Consider the following 19,198-nt stretch of genomic DNA (forward strand, 5'->3'; position numbering starts at 1 on the left):
AAAATATATTTTTATTAGCCTATTATAATGTGGAATTCACTTAAAAAAACGTTTTTAGTAAGGCTCACAAAAGCAATGACTTCTGCTTGATTACTAAGTTTAGAAAAAATATTTATTGCTATGTAATAACTACAATTACCTGAAGGACTGTGCAGAGTGTAAAGAGTCTAAGCTACATCTCAGCAAAGCTACATCACAGCAGGGACAGGGAGGACTGGGCAGTGCAGGAAGAAGTATAAATCTAAAGGGGCTGGACAAAACAATTGCACGGGTACATATCACCATAGGAAGGGATGCTTTTTGTTAGGAGTAAACTGACCCTACAATATTTTATTTGCATTGTTTGCTCGGACAAAAGATAGGACTAAGATATTTTTTCGTAAGCGGTGTGATGAAAGAGGACTGGAGCTATTCCAGCAGTCGGAACTGGCAAAATCTACTAAATAGACGGGGCAGCAGCAGAAACCAACACCTGGTAACTCAGTACAGGTCAGACCAGGTTCAACAGAGCAGGAATCCAGTGTTTGAACACAATCTTAATCAATGCAGACAGACCGAGAAGTGACGTTGCAGGGTTTGGATAGGCAAACATGATGTCCAAAACAGGCAAATTCAGGTTTTCAGTTTCAGTGACAAACAGATGGCTGCAAAACTAAACAGTGTGGGAAAAGACAAACTGGCACTAAGTGACCTGTGGCTGAGGCTTCAATAGAGCGGAAACACAGATTAATTGGCAACAGGTGAGACTCATAACAAGGACAGACAGGTGAACGAAACCAACTGCTGAGGGGGGGTGGGGGTTGGGGGATTTGCATTAATCACTAATCAATGGTTATACAGAGATATTGGTTTACTGCCTCTACTTTGACTTATTTTGGAAAAGCACTGTCTGACTCAAAAACATCATAGTGTGGAAGTTATAAGATTTATAGGACTATGAGACACAGCCCACTTAGCAGCCCACTTGTTTCTAAATACAGATATTGTCCAAATAGCTCACTGCTGTTTGATTGGGCCTGGAGTGGAAGAGGTTTATCACAAATACCTTAGAATTCCCTCTGTTGGTGGTCATTGTTCAGACCTTCTCACCAACGCGAGTGTGTTGGCATAGGTGTTTTCACATGACAGCGATTGCTCGCACTGTGATCTTTTAGCTGTGCTGTGTTAGTTAGGCCTATTATTAGTGATCTAATTTAACAGGTTAGCTGTGGTCTGCACTAACTCATGATCTTACACTCTCCCTCCTCACTGTCAGTGAAGTTGTGTCCATGTTTGTCAGTATGTACTGTGAAACCCTGCAAGATGTCTCTGCACTGATGCCAAGACTAATTCATCTTCAGTATTTTATAAGAGTTTAGACTATTTGGATTTTTTTTAATGCAATAGTTTACAGATATCATTTATTAATCACCTGTATTTTCAAGCAATTTCTAATTATGCGCCTGAAAAAAAAAAACATAAAAATGTATATTTAAAGCAACACTGTCAGAAAAACAGTCTACTGAGCTGAAGAATAATAGTGATGTAACCTTTAATGCTGTTGCTACTCAACAGTATAAAAACTTACTTTAGTTGATTAAATTCCTACAGTGGTCTGGAGACCACAGTGCAAATATGAATTTGGCAAATGTAGTCTAATTTGTCAAGTGCCTCAACAAATCACAGTGTCATTAAGCACTAATGATCGACTATGATTACCTCAATTAAAGGGTGTACTTTAAATCACCAAGCTGCTGCAGACAAATGTCTCTGCTTCTGTATATCCAAACACACAGTTCAGTTCTAACTGACTACAACATAAGGAAACATAGAAATAAAACACAAGCGATTTAAGAAAGCACAGGCCCAGGCTTTACAAAAACCTCTGCAAATACAGAAAACTGAATCAAATACAAAATGCACTACAGCTAGAGAAATGCACTGCAGATTCAGAGAACGCAACACATGTAAAAACACGGTGCAAATAAATGTATTTGCAGCACTTTACTCTGCAGCACACTTTGTATTTGGTTGTCTTGTCTCTATTTGCATGTTTTTTCTTATGTAGCAGTGATTTGAGCACTCCACACACTGCAACCACACAACTATTTAAATCTTTCTATACTGGCCACATGATTAATGTTTTATTCAGGAAAACGATGATACTAATAACATAATAATAATAAAGATGGTTGTAGCCCCTAAAATAAATGCAACCAGCAAAACAATTTTTTTTTTATCTTTAAACACACAATGTGTAAGAGTTGAATATACCCCTTACTTTCAAACTATGAGCCACATATGTATTTACAAATTTAATTTAGTTTAACTATTGAGAATGGTTCACGCCTCCCTGACCACATGTCGAACTGTCGCTGGGCGCAGTGCCGTTCCCAAGCCCGGCAGAAATTAGGGAGAGTTGCCTCAGGAAGGACATCTGGAGCAAAAACTATGCCAAATCAACATGTGGACTAATGATCCGCTGTGGTGACCCTGAACTTACGGGTCAAAGAAGACATGCTAGTTTTTATTTTCAGAATACACAATTTTAAACTTACACACTGCATCTTTAAAGGTAAAATACTGCAAAACAGAACTAATTGTGTACAGATACTTTGTATTTAACTATAGCCTAATAATTACTTAATCATAGGTCAATCTGAACAAAGCTGCCACCTTTAGATTCTAGATGTTGGTAAAAACTTGAATGCAGCAACTTACAAGGTCAGCTTTTAAAGTAAATGTCACTCTGTAAAGCCATCTTTTTGGCTCTCGTGCGTTCCAGACTCAATGCATTCAAGCGTGAATATCACAATAATTAAAACCACATTCTTAAGCAATTAGTTATGTAATCACTGGGGTTATATTCAATGTTAATGTTCCCATGTTATTGCTTACTAAGTCTTTTTTAATCCATTTCACATGTTTATGATTTCATTATTCCTCCATCTGTGGTATCTTCAGTGTTAAATTATTTTTGGCACTTTGAATTTAAGGATCAGGTGTTGGATCAGGAGTTTGCCCGGCCGAGCATTTGGGTCAGTGTTTCTTTTCTGCACTGAAATATCTGGTTCATTAGCTTAGGGCGTCCTGTCCAGAATCACTCTCATCCTCATTTGTATTGTAGCCCCAGTCACGTCTGTCCCCCCCCACCACAACATTATTAAAGTTTACACAGCTTCATCCCTGGCAGTCACACAAATTTTGAGCCATTAAGAGCTCTCTGATTACACCGCTACTATAAAGGTGTGTCGAGCATTTGATATTACTGCACACATGAGGTAACTGATATTGAGCTGGGTCAGCTTTACACAAGGTGACCATACACTCTACTGAGTTCACAATCAGGACAATATCCTGGTCCTTCAGGTACATCAGAATGCAAAAAGGCACATGCAGGGGGCATATTTCCCCTAGCACGTTTAACAAATACTAATCATTTAAAGGAAGGAGTTGCTGTTTATTGACCTGTCAATGAAGGCAAAATTTCCCTTCTAGTAAAATACATAATAGTAAAGTGGTAAGAACTCATGGCTCACATTTTTGTTCTCACCTGCCAGCTGTCCTGTTTAGGGCCGTGTTTACATTGCAAAAAAAACGAAAACAAAGAGTTATCAACATTATATTTAATGCACATTCAGCATAAATGATTTTTCATCATCAGAAGTAACAAAAATGATCAAAAAGAGTAAAAAAAAATAAATGATTGTAAAACAATGAAATGGGCAAAGAATTTCCATGCCACTCTTGCATGCTTGATGAGTGGCACCAGGTGTGTTAAATTGGGCTTTAAATTTGAAAGTGGTAATCATTTTGTAAGAGCAATAAAAAAATTGAAAAAAATCGCAGACCAGACCTAACTATGAAGACCAATTGTGTAACTGTGGACACACTAAACCTCTTCTCACAGGGGAAAGACTAAGAATAAATGAAAGACGTGCTAGGAAACTTGCTTGAGAGCTACAAAAGTGTCCATCACTAACAACATGGGCCCTGACAAACTATGGCAGAAGTCTACATCTCCACATTCAAGTGTAGCAACATTCCTCAACAATTTTCTTACTTCTGATGATAAGGAAATATTGGTGCTAGCTGAACATTATTAGATTTAATTGCACTAAGTGAATCGATCTTAATCATTTGTCAGAAATTGATGACCCCTAAAGACAGTTGAAAACTAATATGTTTTACCATCTACACGCTAACAACTGCAGAGAATACGAGGAAGCACTGCAAATCCAGAAAACACATGCAAACAGGTAAAACACACAGCTTAATCACTTTGACAACACAGGTGCAGCATTGAGAAAAAAGCTATGACACAAGTGAAATCCGTGAGCAAATAATGTACATAGAAATGTCCATCAGTTTTTAGTGGCCCCTGGAGACATTGCTATGACCTTCGCTACAAAGGTTCCGAGGGAAACTAAAAAGTGACGGACACAACTGGAACACACTTGTTGCCATAGTTTCCAATAAATGTACTTGACCTAACTCTACCTCAGTGAGTTAGCAAATGATTAACATGTAAGTTTAAGTTTTTTTTTAATTAGTTTTTTTCACTATATTGCTGGGGACAACTCTTAACTTAGTGTTGGCGTTTAGAAAATTATTATGTAATTAATCTGATGAAATTTATGTCCGCAGAGTTGAGTTGCTTTTTACTTGCCTCAAGAAGCAAGTAGTACATTACTGTTGCCCTCTGTGCTCCTTGCAGCACATTTCACATTTTTTTAACAAGCTTGTGTTTTGTCTATTTGCATTGCTATGAGCTCTCAGGGCCACCATCCTAGTAAGGCTACATGACACATGACAAGATTTAGATACTGGTTCATTGCTCATCAAAACCTTCATAAAACGCCAATGTGTAACTACTCACTTTCTTCGATAAACATCTAACTGATAAACAAAAAGTGTTGTTTTTTTTTTTAGTCCATTATCACTTAACCACAAGCGATATAACTGACCGAACAGTTACAGACTGTTAAATTTACACTGACAAAGTACTGCCTGCACATCAGAGACTGGAGCAGCATATTCTGGTATTTCCTGTTCCCTGACTGGTTCGGAACAAAAGGACTGTAGAATCAACAGAATTTGGGAGAATTTAAGTCCACCAGACGTGCTGTGCTCTTTGGTTGCGGCTTTTTCTTGTGACTTGCAGTCTCGACTACACTGCCTTGAAAAATTGCAGACCAGGAAACCTTGGCATGCATACATGAATGAGAGGCACTTGTTTTGCACTACATTAAAACCAAAAATTATTATGAGGTTTCAAGGGTCTTTCTCTTGTGTACGTATGTGTCTCGGTGTGTGTACTATAGTGAGTCTCAAATTGGACTGATTGGCTGTGATTAGGCCTCTGCCATATTATACTGTCTGGTCGTGAGACTCTGTGCTGATGTTGTGGCCAAAAAAAGATATAATAGATTAGGATATAATATTGTGATTGGAAAAATGTTGAAGTTTAGCTGTAATATACATAACAGAAGCCTGTGAAAGTGACAGAATGGGTTCTTAGTCTTCTCCCTCACCATTCTGGTGAACTGGTGTTTCTAATGTAAGGCACCATGCTGCAGCATGCCCTCACATTTCACGTTCTGGCTTTTGTCCCAACATGCAGTGTGAGATGAGGGACATGCCCCTTTGTAAACTATGTCCAATCCATTCAATTGCCCATTGGTGGACAATTAAGTTCGTCCTCTCAGAGAAAATTAACAAAATGCAACTTGACAATCTGTGCCACAGCAAAGGATCTAAAAATGTGCGAACGTTACATTTCGGCCTTCATTTGATTACAATTTGCAAAATGAATCTAAACACTTCACTTTATCATTAAGTGTTATTGAGTATAGATAAATAGCAAAATAATAATTGCATCAATTTAAAAATAACCAACACCACATATGTGCAAAGGTGTTAATAACATTCCGCATTCTAGCTACATGTTAAATAATGTGTTGTGTTGAGGAGAAAATCCAGAAATGTGTTTTTTCCTAACAACCTTTATTGTGTTCTTTTATGTTGGATACCCAATCGTTACTAAAAGCCAGACTCAGTCGTAATGCCTAAAATATAAAAAAGAATAAAAAGAGCAGAGGTGATAAGGGTGTAACCATAACCTCCTTTCTCGGATTCATGCAGAGACTTTTAACCTCAATCGCCATGGCAACCAATAATAACACTACACAGTATGTGTCTCATAAGACATGAAATTGTTCATAAAAACAAATATGTGGATGCAGTTATAAAATGCTGTGATATAACACATACTTAATTTTAAAATGTACATACAGTAGAATATATTTGCATAAGTAACACATTAATTCACTGTGTAACTTGCCAAGATGTCATTTTGAAAATAATTTGAAACCTCAACACTGGTTTTATATTTATTTAATTTACTCCAACCTGTGAGTGAGTAGGTGGACATTTTTCAGCATATAGTGATATCCTTTACAGTGTTAGCAGCATGTGTGCTTAGTTACTGTCCAACAATGTACTTTTTTTTCCATATTAGACATATTAGGTAAATGTGTGTCTGCTGTTCATTCTCCTGCAGGTTATGTCACTGCAAAGGCTTCCTGGATCCCCACCTGTGAAAGAGAAGGGCTGATCTCTGTTCCCACAGGTTCCTGCTGCTTTGGACCTCGTCATTCCCCTTTCGCCTCTTCTCAATAGTCCCCAGTCCCAACCTCACTAGCCCTAATCATTTCCACCCCTGACTCATCCTGTTCTCCATCCTCCACCTGTAGGGCTTTTGTGCAGTCACCTCCCCAACACCAACTCTATACCTAGTACTTTCTGCCATTTTAGCCAGACACCGAGACTTCCCTACAGTCTCCTGGCATTCTGCTATCTTTGCCTCCTCGCTGCACACCAGGCCTCATGGCTACAGGAGGTCATGGCTCTGAGAGAGATGTGTTGAACAATATACAAGAGGTAAGAATTTATTGAAGTTTATTAGCATGATGTAATACATTAACATTCACCAAACAGTTCTACATCATATATAATTATGGTTTCGTTTCCCACCTGACCTGAGACAATAGGAAGGGTGCGAGTAAGGTTGGTTCATTAGAATATAACAATTATGATTCCTACAGCCCCTGGTATCCCTTAAATGGGTCACAACCTTTGGGTTCCCTTGTGGATGTGTGATGTGGGCTTTATCTTTCTGGGGATGGTTGAAAAGGCAGCACGACCAATGGAAGACGTCTGTTGAGGAAAGGAATTTCCACTTGAACACACAGTAGACTGCTCTTTTCACTGTGTGTGTGCGATTTAAGAAACCATCTCTGTTTATGTGGGAAATCATTCTTTTCTAATGTGCGGTTCAAGAGTAAAATGTTTCAAATCTTTTTAAAGTGAAGAGAAAGTTTAGTAGGTTTACTACTTGGCCCAGTGCTTTGTAAAATAAAGGAAACTTCTTTCAGATTGATTTGAACTGGCTCCATTTGACCTGAGAACCCTTGAAGGCAACTGAGGGCCTCGGAACTGAGGTAGAGTCCCCAGTAACACAGACAAACAGCTTTTTTTTCTTTTCTTTTTTTTTGGCTAATATATATTGCACAGAGAGACCCCAAAAAGAATGTTCATAACAGATTTAATAGGGGATTTGCTGCCTGCTGATTTGAGTATTTCACCAACTCGATACGGCATCAAAAGACCTACTAAAGGCTACCTGGCTCCATAATACTTCCCAGCACCTCCACTGGTAAAAGAGGCACTTAACACTAAGTTACATTTGTGTACTTTACACATAATTAGATAAATGTTTAGGCATATAATATCCATTCTCATTTTTTCATGAATATCAGAAACAGTATATACAATATATTCATTTCATTCATTCTCCCAGTTACAGTACGTACTGTCCATACCAATAATATAAGCTTTTAAATCTAACAGTTTGAAGTAGGACATCCAGCATTTAGCAGCATATTAACTTCAGCTTTACTCTTAACAGGATTAGCATTTAGATTAGTGATGGGTGAGTTCCGTGTTTAAATAACGTAGCTCTTAAAAAGTAAAGGCTGCCAGATGGTTGAGGCACTGAGAGCAAAATTAGCACTACAGTATACAGCTATAGAGTCATCATGTACTCACTTTAGAGGGTATACAACCAGTGCAAAAACACCAAAGCCAACTTTAAAAGGACTTGTCCAAAAAATGTAATCCCTTACTTATTAATGGTATTGAATAAATATAAATAATTATTGATAGTGATCAATATGAAAACAAAAGGTCCTACTTTTAATGGGCAGCTGTAGCTGATCTGGTAAGGCAGTCCACCAAAGACCCCAGGGTTCACCTCAGGTTTGCATCCTGGTCCCTTTTGGTTCTACGTTGAAGTGTCCTTGGTCAACTTCAACTGGAGCCTTGTGTGAGGTGCCCGTAAGCCAAAACAAGGTCACAGAATTACATAATAAAAATTATGACTTGACAAATTTGTATTGTGGAGAAGATTGATTGCTTTTTGATACAATATGGAACAGACCTACATCAAAATGAATCCTTGTACCTCTTAAAATCATCTAAAGAAGCTTCCACTCAATGTAGTAGGGTGGCAAACTTGTTTCAAGTTGGTGTGCAACCACTAACCAGCCAGACAGACACATGCAAGCACTAGTCAGTCTCATATTTCTTTCCCAGGTCACGCTGTAACTTAAAGTTAGTCAGCTTGGTTGCTGAAAAGACACGTTCACACAGTTTACTCAAGAAACACTTTTGTGTGATACCATCTGTTCTTATCATCATGTCTGTTTAATTAAGTGGATTGTGCAGCACTGCTAATACGATCTGATTTACCTAAACTCAGCTCCTAATTACTTAACTTTGAGTGAATGCACTAATAGATGAGAATACATTTAAATTTGTTGCTGTTGTTTTGCTGTTAATTAAACACTGGTGTGACCCCATCTTTATTCCTGCAAAGATTTGGAAAGACAGAATTCCTCGGATAAAGACACAATGATTATCTGGAATGAAAAAAGCAATGACATGTCTTTGAGACAAAATTGTTCCCTCCAAAGTCACACCAGGGCCCGTGGAAAATTCTCATGTCCTGTGTAGCAGAGCACTTTCTATGGTTATTCAAGTGAAACAGATTAGCCTGTGTTCTCCGGGAGAAACAGCTTTGCCAAATATGTAGGTGATGTGTCATTATGCGCAGTGGGGACTGCAAAATTAATCCACCGAATGCATAGCATATTGTGCTGGTTTGAACGAAATAACAGGGCAAATCCTTGACTATATAGATGGAGCCATCAATGTCCTTCCCTCAGTGACTGCATTCTGTACTTAAAGTACACACACGTACACTGCATTCAGAGACAGAACAGCTTCTTTGCACATTGCTGCTGAACAGTGCCCCTCCAAACAGAAACACAATCAATTTGTTTCAGGTAGTTTGGTTTCAGGGTATGATTTTATGGAAGACAAGAGGTGAACTAATGTTTGTTCTGGTTTTATTTATTGTGTGTTTTGATTAAATTAAGGTGTTCTTTGATTGACCTGCTGTGCAGTCATACAGTCTAGTTCTTGGGTTTTGACTGTAAACTACAACAGTTAATGGAGCAGGGTGACACATTGCCGCCCATGGTTCGACATTTTTCTATTGACCCATTAAAGGTAGTGCTAATGCACCAAGAGACAGGGGGCAATGTGTCCCCGCAGTGGTGAAGATCATTACTTCATTTAGCTGTGTGTTATCAGCTAGTTTGGGATTTAATGACTCATTCTGCACATTGTCTTCAGTTTATTATCGCCACTTTGGCTCCTATCATTGGTCTAAATCTGCTGATAAGCACCAATTAGTCGTTCACCAAACAGATGTGATGACGTTTGGTGAGCACTTTACTAATGAAAATGAAAGAAGAGAATATTCTACATGTTTCATTCTGAGTTTTCACTTGCTTGTGTTTATCATAATAACATGACTGCTACACAACAGATTTACAGTGTCATACTTTATTTTTACAGCTTGATGATGACAGTGCAACAGACAATATGTAATTGCACTTGATTGGATGTAATGATTGGACAAAATTTAAGGAAGTACAAAATAACCCAGTTTCTGTAATATGGCAAAATTTTAAAAGAACTGCTCACAAATATCAGCAGATAACTAATGGTGATATTTTTATTAGTTGGTTTGTTTGTCTGGGAAGGGTGCCAGCTCCTTTAATCAAAGAAACCAGCATGAAGGTAATGGGAAGCAGTTTTATTGCCCTGCTGCATTACAAAAGAGCAGATAGCAACAGAAAGCTGCTAAGGCAAACAAACTGATCCCACATTTTTTACTTCATTATAGCCCTTTTGACCATTGACACTGGCCCACTGACACACCAAGTGCACTGGCCCTAACATTGTATTCAGGTATCCCAGAACTTTCAGGCAAACTTGCAAACTCCTGGCTTTTTTTTTTACCTGGACTAAGACACTTAACATCCTATAACCCTCTATGATGGCTTGAATTCCATTATCACAATTCATCATCCTAACCACGTATCCTGTTAAGCATCATGGGGAAGTAGGAGTCGTTCCCAGCTGTCGTTGGGTGAGATGAGGGGTATACTGTCAACAGGTCTCCAGTCTATCACATCGAGACAGACAACCATTCACACTCACATTCAAACCTATGAGCAAATTAAAGTCACCACTTCACCAGGGTTCATGTCTTTGGACTGTAAGAGGAAACAAGATGTAAAGAAAGTCCAAACAGAAACACCACAGCTGGTACATAGATTTGAACCGGAGACCTTTGCAGTGCTAACCACCAGGGGCCGTGCCAGAGATACCACCTGCAGACTGATAAGGGGGTAAAGTACAACCTTCAGCACAAAGAGAACAGGCAAAATCTGAAGCTGAAGTAAATCACTCTCATTATGAATAGACTTTAGATGGATAGATGGTTAGATAAAAAATTTGTAATGTACATTCAAGGTGGTTTCATATATTTTGTCAAAAAAAGAATTTTGTAGCAGTTGCAACCAGGCAGACTATCCAAGCAAATGATGGGTTATCACCTCTCCTCAAGTGTTTAGTATTATTTGAAAAATATGCTGCATACGTTACATTGACATTTCCGACAGTGAACAAACACTTTAACACAATAATAGCCAACTAATTCACAGTTTATTATTTTCATACAGGTTTTTTAATTATTTTCCAAATGCGCTGTCCTATTTTGTATGTCCACCTCAGTAAATTAGTTCTTAATCTGCCCACACTAACCACTCCGAGTTGGTGCTGCCCTATCACCAATCACCAGTACACTAAGCACCTACCTGTCAAGCTAAAGAGCATGTTGTTGCAAGGAAACTTACTGTTTCCAGGAGTCAAACCTCTAAGGCTTAAAAGTTGCCAGCATTTCAGAATTTTAGCTACATCCTACATGTTTTATGTTGCACATACATATACGGTATAATGTGGTTGCAGACAAAGAAAAACTTAATTCAATTTAATTCTACTTTTATTATAGCAGCAATTTATGACAAAGTTCTCTGAAGGGACTTTACATAATAAGGTCAAGACTATACAAATCCGAAGAGAATGCAGTTGACCCCTGATTAGACAAATTAGTGTTTTTTTTAGCTGAGATGGACCAGGGAAGAAATACAAGATTTTTTAAGATTCGAAGAAGGTTCTGTGGTTCTTGAGGTCAGGAGGAGGGTAACATACAGCTTTTATCATATGCCTCCACTTGAAAATCAGTATGGTGTTTTATACAACGGTGTTCAACAGGCAAGATGTAAATACAAAATTAAAAAGATATCCTACAGTTTAGAGGACACCACAAATAAGAAGGTGCAGGTATGAATGAGAATGATTTGTCATGATGGATCTTATGCATTGTAGAGTGGAGGACAGTAATTACCTTTGGTCTGAGTTGCTCTGTAGATTTATATTTGTACTATATGTTCGTCTGGGCTTTATGCAACCCCTAGCGTTAATATTAGATCCTAAGAGCACGACAAAAACCCAAACCTAAAGTGTGTTTTCCTGCTCACTAGTTTGAGGGCTTTACCTCTTGACTAACATGACATAGACACTGTTTCATATAAGTCAGTATTTGATTAATATTTTAAGGCTCAGCATTCCATTAAATATGAAATATTAATGCTGTAATACAAAGTCAGGCAGTTCATGAGAAAAGGTTAGACACCGTGTTTCAGCATGGCTCAGACTTTATTAGAAGTGGCCAAAGTATCCACAGAGGGTTTGAATTTTCATGCATGTGTTTGATGCAGATAGTAATGTGCAGTGCTAATACACACAAAAGAAAACTGACTGGAATCAGATGAGTGCTCATTTGAACAGATTAGTATTAGTATGGATTGTAATCTCACTGCTGCTGACACATCTGGCTGAAAATGAATTATTTAAGTGCTTTGTGCTCTTTAGTGGGTTATTACAATATGTCAGTGGTTAAACCACTGACACTGATTCCTCACGAGTCAGTGTTTGTTTATATGTGATCGCTGTCAAAGAGGTAGTAGTAGACTTTGCATCTTTTACTTAGTACTTTGGCTACTAAATCAATGTTGAAGCCCATAGCTACAGCAAACCGACTTCCAAGCAGTTGTTTTACACAAAAAAGAAAAGTAAACGCTTATTAAATCATTATAATCTTATTGATAGAATAGAGCGGTTTCCATGGATCTTAAAAATAACTTTTGGGAGTACTGTGGTGTTTCTGACTACTAGGGGACTCTGTGTGAGCAGGTCACTGTTTTCTTTGTGTCTTATACTGTATTCTGCTGGGTGATGCACAAGATAACTCAGGCCAGTGCAAGTTCAAAAGCCCCTCTTTGAATTTTTGTTCTGTAGAGTTTGCATGTTTCCTCTCACAGTAGAATATGCTCAAGGTTCTGTGTACCTAAATATAGGGTTCAATGCGTAAAATGTCTGCGTCTTTGTCTGCATTAAAGAAACACATATATATACCATATATTTCTCATGTATTGCTAAAGCATATTACGCATTTTATCTACAGTATGCCATAATTATAAGCTGTAATATAAACCACTGTACTCCATTGTATGTGATGTTTTTCTCATTCATATAGTTCCTCCACTACTCTTGCCCTACTCCTGTGTCCCTACGCCCCAACTGACTTCAAAGCTGACATGAAAGAGTTTAGAGTCATTTGTAGCAGTAGAGCTTGAGCAAAGCAAAACCCGGTTTAAAGAAGCCATTTTACTGTAATATCTTCCACAGCTGAGAGCCTCGTTTCAGTACATCACGACACACTGATGAACAATGCTCACCAGAGCAATGAGAAGAGATGAGCATGAAATTCCCCTGATAATTGGTTTGGTTTGTAGCAACATAGACCACCTTGAATAATGAGCATAATTGAGCTGGCTGGCCAGCAAAAACAAAGCTTTTACTGCTCAATCTGAAATGCTCCCTTTTGAACCATGTCTGGCTTTAGATAGGTAGCTTAGATCATTAAACATACCCTGTCCCTTTATCCCACTGGTAATTAGGAAGTAATGGAGCCCTGGCACAGAGAAATCTGAGACCAAAGAGATATAGCCAGAGTGCTCACTGTGCCAGCACCAATCTAAACCCGGGGAGGTGGCCTGTCCCAGTGATTGGTCCTATCAGAGGCACCAGATGGCTCTGGCAGGACACTCCCTTCAGCCTCCACTGTCTCCAGGGGCCATCTACTGCATTAGTTCTTAGCTCCTTAGCACTTTGTTGTATTGATTTGATGTCCTTTCTACATGAGGTGGAGAATATACACCGTGTGCCTATTCTAGTGATACAGCATCATCTTAAAATACATATTTCACCGGTGTCTTAATTGTCATACAAAGCTAAATTGGCATTTAACTTCTGTATGGGTGGAAACATCTTTTGTTAGGAACAGATTTCCTTGCTATCCACATTTCACTGCTTTACATAGCTAGTTGCATCCTAGTGTGTTGAGACAGTCTCTCTGCACACATCATGAAGAATTGTTAATGGAATTCCCACACATTTATTTGTTCTATGTTCATCCTGGATTAGTATTTCAATTTCCTGTAGCATGAATCTAATTCCTGTGTAGCTACTATTTCTGATGCCAGAGCAGAGCTGTTTTGCAATAAAGTGTCTGATTGCATTAGTTACTTAAAAGCAATAATTAGAGGATCAGTTCATGTAATCATTAGGTTTCAAATTCATGTCACAGGTGTTTACTTTTTGCATGAAGAGATGCAATTGTGGCCGTTCGTTGATCATATCTTATCTCACCACTGTGTTTGCATCAGCTGTCACAGACTCTTTCTCCCTGTTTTCTGTCAAGCTCAAAAACTTCCACCTCTTTTGCATCAGGTGAAGGTGGAGGAGGAAGATGAGGGAGACTCTGTGGAAGAGCAGGAGGGTGAAGAGGAGGAAGAGAGCTGGGAGAGAGCGCTGTCTGTGGAGCGTTTCGGAGACATCATCGGTGACTCTGCTTCCATGGTTGGAGACAGAATGGGCCGACACTACACTGAGAAAGACTTTGAGTGTAAGCAAAGCTGCCAGCTACCGTGTTATATAATATATACCTACAATTACAAAACAACTATTACCAAAGGAAAATGCATCAATTACTATTAAATAGAATATTTCACTTTTCTGTTTCCAACATCAGGTGCTATTTTCTTTTGCAAATTAGTAAATGTAACTCTTACCCTCTCAGAGCTGCATAATCTTATCTTATACCTACTCGGTATGTTTTTATTATTCATACTGTGAGTACATGTTCATACGGGGAATTAAAAGATACTATACATGATTAAACACTTACATTTCTTGTAAATATGCACATAAAAAAACAATCCCATTACTGTCCCAATGTCCCTGGATGTACCTTTGACTTTATTATTGATGTTTTAAACACAGATCACAGACACACCTTTCATCATACACACCACCCGCTGTCCACCCACCTGCCCATGCCCCAGCGTTTACGCAAGAGGGTGCACAGCACAGAGAGAAGGTGCAAAAAGAAGCGGAAGAAAAAAAAGACCTCTCTCCCCCCCTCAAACGTTACACCCACGATCCATGAGGTAGACGAGGAGGAAGCGGATTCTGAGACTGATGGATTAGGGGTGACTGCCAAGTCGACAGATGTACGTGATATCAAACCACTGGTAAAAAAAAAGGACGGCAGAAAAGCCATAGAACCCCTAGTGTGAAGAAGTGACACAGACTGTTTGGTGCTTAACTACGTTAACTACGTATTGGTGCAGGAGTGCTTCGCTTACTGTTAGCACAGAAAAACACGTAGTAGTTTTGACAGCCCGGGTACAGTATAACTACATGTAAGCTTATTTCACTGCTCTCACTGATCTTCCTCTTCCTATCAGTTTAGCTTGGGGAGCCAAGAGGACTTGGAGGAACCTCTTCCACTCACAAGCTTCCACACAGAAACTGAAGATCATCTATCAAAGAAAGCTGCAGTCATTCTTACAAAGGAGGCTGCTCACAATGAGGGAGTTGCTGTTGTTAAAGAGAAAGAAGAGGTAGTTGGAGACGAGGAGGACTGCCACAGGTATGCTAACAGCTGCTGTCCGCTTAGTTTTGAACACACGATACATGCATCAGTTACAAGAGGATGACACACATTGTTATAGTTCTGTAATAGTATTAACTATGTGTAATGTGAAAGTAGTTTCTCATAGTAATGGTTCATTCATCTTTACAAAGCATTTAACACCGCTCTTAGTGATCAGTAGAGATACAGTAAATGCTAATGTTGCTATGTGTCTGCTGGATAACACTTCTCCATTCCGCAATATTCAGCTTTTCTTACAATAAGCTCTTCAGCTGTGGCCGTAGACATTATGGTTTTCTGTGTCTGTGAATCTGTCGGTCCCATTTTCTTGCATGCAATATGTTAAGAAATGGTTTGAGGAAATATCTTTAAAACAGGCACATACAGTGCAGCTTGGAGCCATCGATGAACTGATTAGATTTTGGTGTTCAAAAATAAAAAAGGTTAATGTCACTGTGAGGCATAAAACTATGAGGTGGATACTTTTGTTTGTCTTTATAAGGTGATATAAAAAAAAGTTAATTTACTGATTGTAACATTTGCAACATTTTAATGTACAATACACAGTGTTTAGGCAGCTGTAATTGAACATTTTTCCACTTAGGTCAACAGAACAAAGTGTGAACACACTGCTGAGGTATTGTTGTCTTATAAAGTTGATATGGCAACAATTTTAACAAACAATTGCCTATTGACACATTCAGCTGATACGGAGCAACATTAGCTTTTATCCGAAAACTTTTCTGACCAACTGATAAAAAGAAGTAAAATGTTTATTTTTCTCTCACAACTGCTGAGAAATACATTTGCATCTTTAGCTGTTATATGCTATAAGTTGTTCCCCTGTTAGTGCTGACAGTGTCTGTCTGGTGGCACACGATGGGTTTATTGGAGCATTTTTAGCTGGAAACAGCTGCCTGCTGTGGCAGGAAACACGGCCAATTAGAGCTAGGAGAGTGAAGTCAATTTCTGGGCCGTAAAACAATATGCTGGAAAATGCTAAACCTTTCTGTAGAACTGAGGGGAATTGCAGAGGTGAAGGCTACTTTCACATAGGTTCATCACTACAACTGTATAGCTTGAAAGTTTTTTTTTTTTTCAATTTATTTTTATTATCCTCGGCCTACTTCATCAGAGAGTGTTAACTTGTAATGTAGCTTGAAATAGAAGTACGTTGCTATGGTTACCTGCAGTTTAATAAATGCGTCATGGACTTGCAAAACAATGTTTAGTGTGCACTATTTTTCTTATTCACTGAGAACCTGTAAGAAATGAGTATTTTGCTGGTTGTGGTATACAAGTAGAAAACTGATGCAGTAAACAGTGTTAAAGGTGATTTAATTAATATTCCAAGGCTTATTTTGCTTTCTAAATTTGGAACGCAGCATGTGCAAATGTATGTTAAACACTTTTTAACACGAGAGGTGTTTCTATCAGCAGCTGGGGATGCAAGCAGCAAAATAACAGAATTGAACAGACACAAGCTCAAAGCTGTTTCTGCAATCACTGCATGAATATGATGTATCTTTTAGACATACACATGTCAGCCTTACATTAGCAACTCAAATGTTTTAATACAAACACAGGAAAAACATCAAATATCTGTCTAAAGTTCTTAAGGTATTTATAATCCACTAATGGCTCCAGCTGAATCCCAGAGACTAGACAAACCCATCTGGCCAGCAAACATGCATAACCATTAGAATATGAATTATTTGGTGGTGCTTTGAATTATGCATGCGGGTTTTTGCTGAGGGGTCAGGGGCTCCATCATGATTCAGGTATTTGTCTCTGTGAATGTGTGGACAGCTTGAAGTGCACTATGGCCGAGCCATGCAATACTGTGTTGCTGCATCTGAGTGATCACAGGCTGAGGATGACTCAGAGGCTCAGATCCATGCCTGTTGCTGTGTTGTGAATCCCTCTGCTGGTGAAGTAATGGCAGTGCAGTTAAGAAACACTGAGCATTTTAGACCCCAACATTTCAATTTATCTACTGTTATATATCAGCACGTTGTACTGCAAAACCGTCTGTTGTCAAATTATTTAGGGCTTATTTAAAATTCCTTTTTGCAATTAATTTTACTGATATCTATCTTTGTTCCCTGACAGCGTCCCCACTGGGTCTGATTCCTCAAATTCAACCATGACCCGCTGGTTCTGCAGAAAGCCTATTCACCATCGCCTACTGGGTGCCCAACGGAGCAACTATGACCTGCGTGACAGGATCTGCATTGGCAGTATGACCGCTTTGGAAATCATCGGTTACCAGCAGATTCCAACTGATGAGGCTGAGGCCCAGATGTTGGCCAGTGCTGATCTGGATGACATGAAAAGTAAGAATTATGTTCTTTATCACTGGGGTTTGGATAATCAATATTTAGTCTGACACTATGTTCATATTCATCTTCTGTTTGTGAGGCAGGAGCTAGTTTGCCTTAACTATTTAAATGTAAGTGACATATATCTTTTGCAGTTTAGAAGGAAACTATCGAAACTATTGATAAGAGCAATTTACATGCCAACCTCTGACACAGGAATGCAATGTGCCCATTCTTTGTAAGACCAGACGCCTGTTACTCAGGAGTCTGTCATTAAACAAGCACTGAATAATTAGGTATATTACCTCCTAACAGACCTTTTTGAGTCCTTCAATTTTAATGGATCAGGCTAAAAAACTCCTTTGTGCATGAGTCCATATTGCTGCTTAATTAACATCAGGGTGGGGCTACATGACAAATGAACCTGAGATATGTGTGTCAGTGTGGTTGTATTTCTTTTTGATTGTTAAGCGCTGTTTGCCTTATACAGCTTTTGATGGAGCAACCCTGTGATGGTGAACAGGGTTTAGTGAAATGTTTTGGTCAGAGAAAGAGACCAAAAGAAACAGAGGGAAGGGGACAGAACAATATGTAGATTTTAAATATTTGATGTGAGAAAACAATAGTGTGAAGAAAAGACATTTTCTGCACACTGTATAAACAGCTTGGTTGTCAGGCTGTTGTTGTTAACTTGATTGATGTGAAAGACAGAAAGACAGCTGCTGTGTTTAAATGTGGTTACAAGCCTATTTTAGTTCTAAAACAGTAGCACATGAAGATCACATTTACAGTAATACTTACAACAAATATATTTTAAATAGGTAAATAAATGTAAAAAAAAAGAACTTTTTGATCACATGGTGTTTGACTTGGGTATTGGTCCGTTTTATTTTCAGTATTTTTTTATTGACCAAATCCATAAATAGTATAAATACAATACAATACAATACACCTAGAACATGTTTGCCAGACAATAGAGTACACAGTAAGTAGCATAATAAACACAATCATAACCATCACAAGGGAGATTAAATAAAAGAAATGAAAAAGAATGAAAAAATGAAGAACAGAATTAAAATCTTAAAAAATATATAACTAACTATTTAGATTGGCGTTGTCAACAGCACAGAAGGAGGTAGGAGAGTGAATTATAAATCAAGTAGCTCTGCTTCAATAAGTAAGTTATGAAAGGTTACAAAATGCTTAAGAATGTTTTAGTGGATCACTTTTACACTGTATCTAATCTTTTCTAAATACATGTAATCGATGATTTCTTTAATCCAAAGGCTAGACTCTGGTAGCAATGCTTCTTTCCATTCAAGCAGAATCATCCACCTGGCAAGGAGGGAACAGAAGACAATCA

General features: G+C 38.4%; 1 protein-coding gene across 7 annotated transcripts in view; it reads left to right on the plus strand.

The window, feature by feature from the left end:
- slc4a3 (solute carrier family 4 member 3) overlaps positions 1-19,198 on the plus strand; it is a 54,360-nt gene that overhangs the window by 3,375 nt on the left and 31,787 nt on the right. For 4 of the 7 annotated variants that reach the window (XM_067516487.1, XM_067516491.1, XM_067516492.1 and 1 more), the window contains exons 2-6: positions 6,542-6,921; positions 14,308-14,482; positions 14,860-15,110; positions 15,327-15,511; positions 17,627-17,850. In XM_067516487.1, coding sequence (XP_067372588.1) covers positions 6,868-6,921; positions 14,308-14,482; positions 14,860-15,110; positions 15,327-15,511; positions 17,627-17,850 — 889 coding nt within the window. In that variant the 5' untranslated portion in view covers positions 6,542-6,867. Of the gene's footprint in view, positions 1-6,541; positions 6,922-14,307; positions 14,483-14,859; positions 15,111-15,326; positions 15,512-17,626; positions 17,851-19,198 lie in introns of those variants that run through there. The other 3 variants (XM_067516489.1, XM_067516488.1, XM_067516494.1) reach the window with 3 other exon arrangements.

Source organism: Channa argus, chromosome 9 (genome assembly GCF_033026475.1).
Source record: "Channa argus isolate prfri chromosome 9, Channa argus male v1.0, whole genome shotgun sequence".
Lineage (NCBI taxonomy): Eukaryota > Metazoa > Chordata > Actinopteri > Anabantiformes > Channidae > Channa > Channa argus.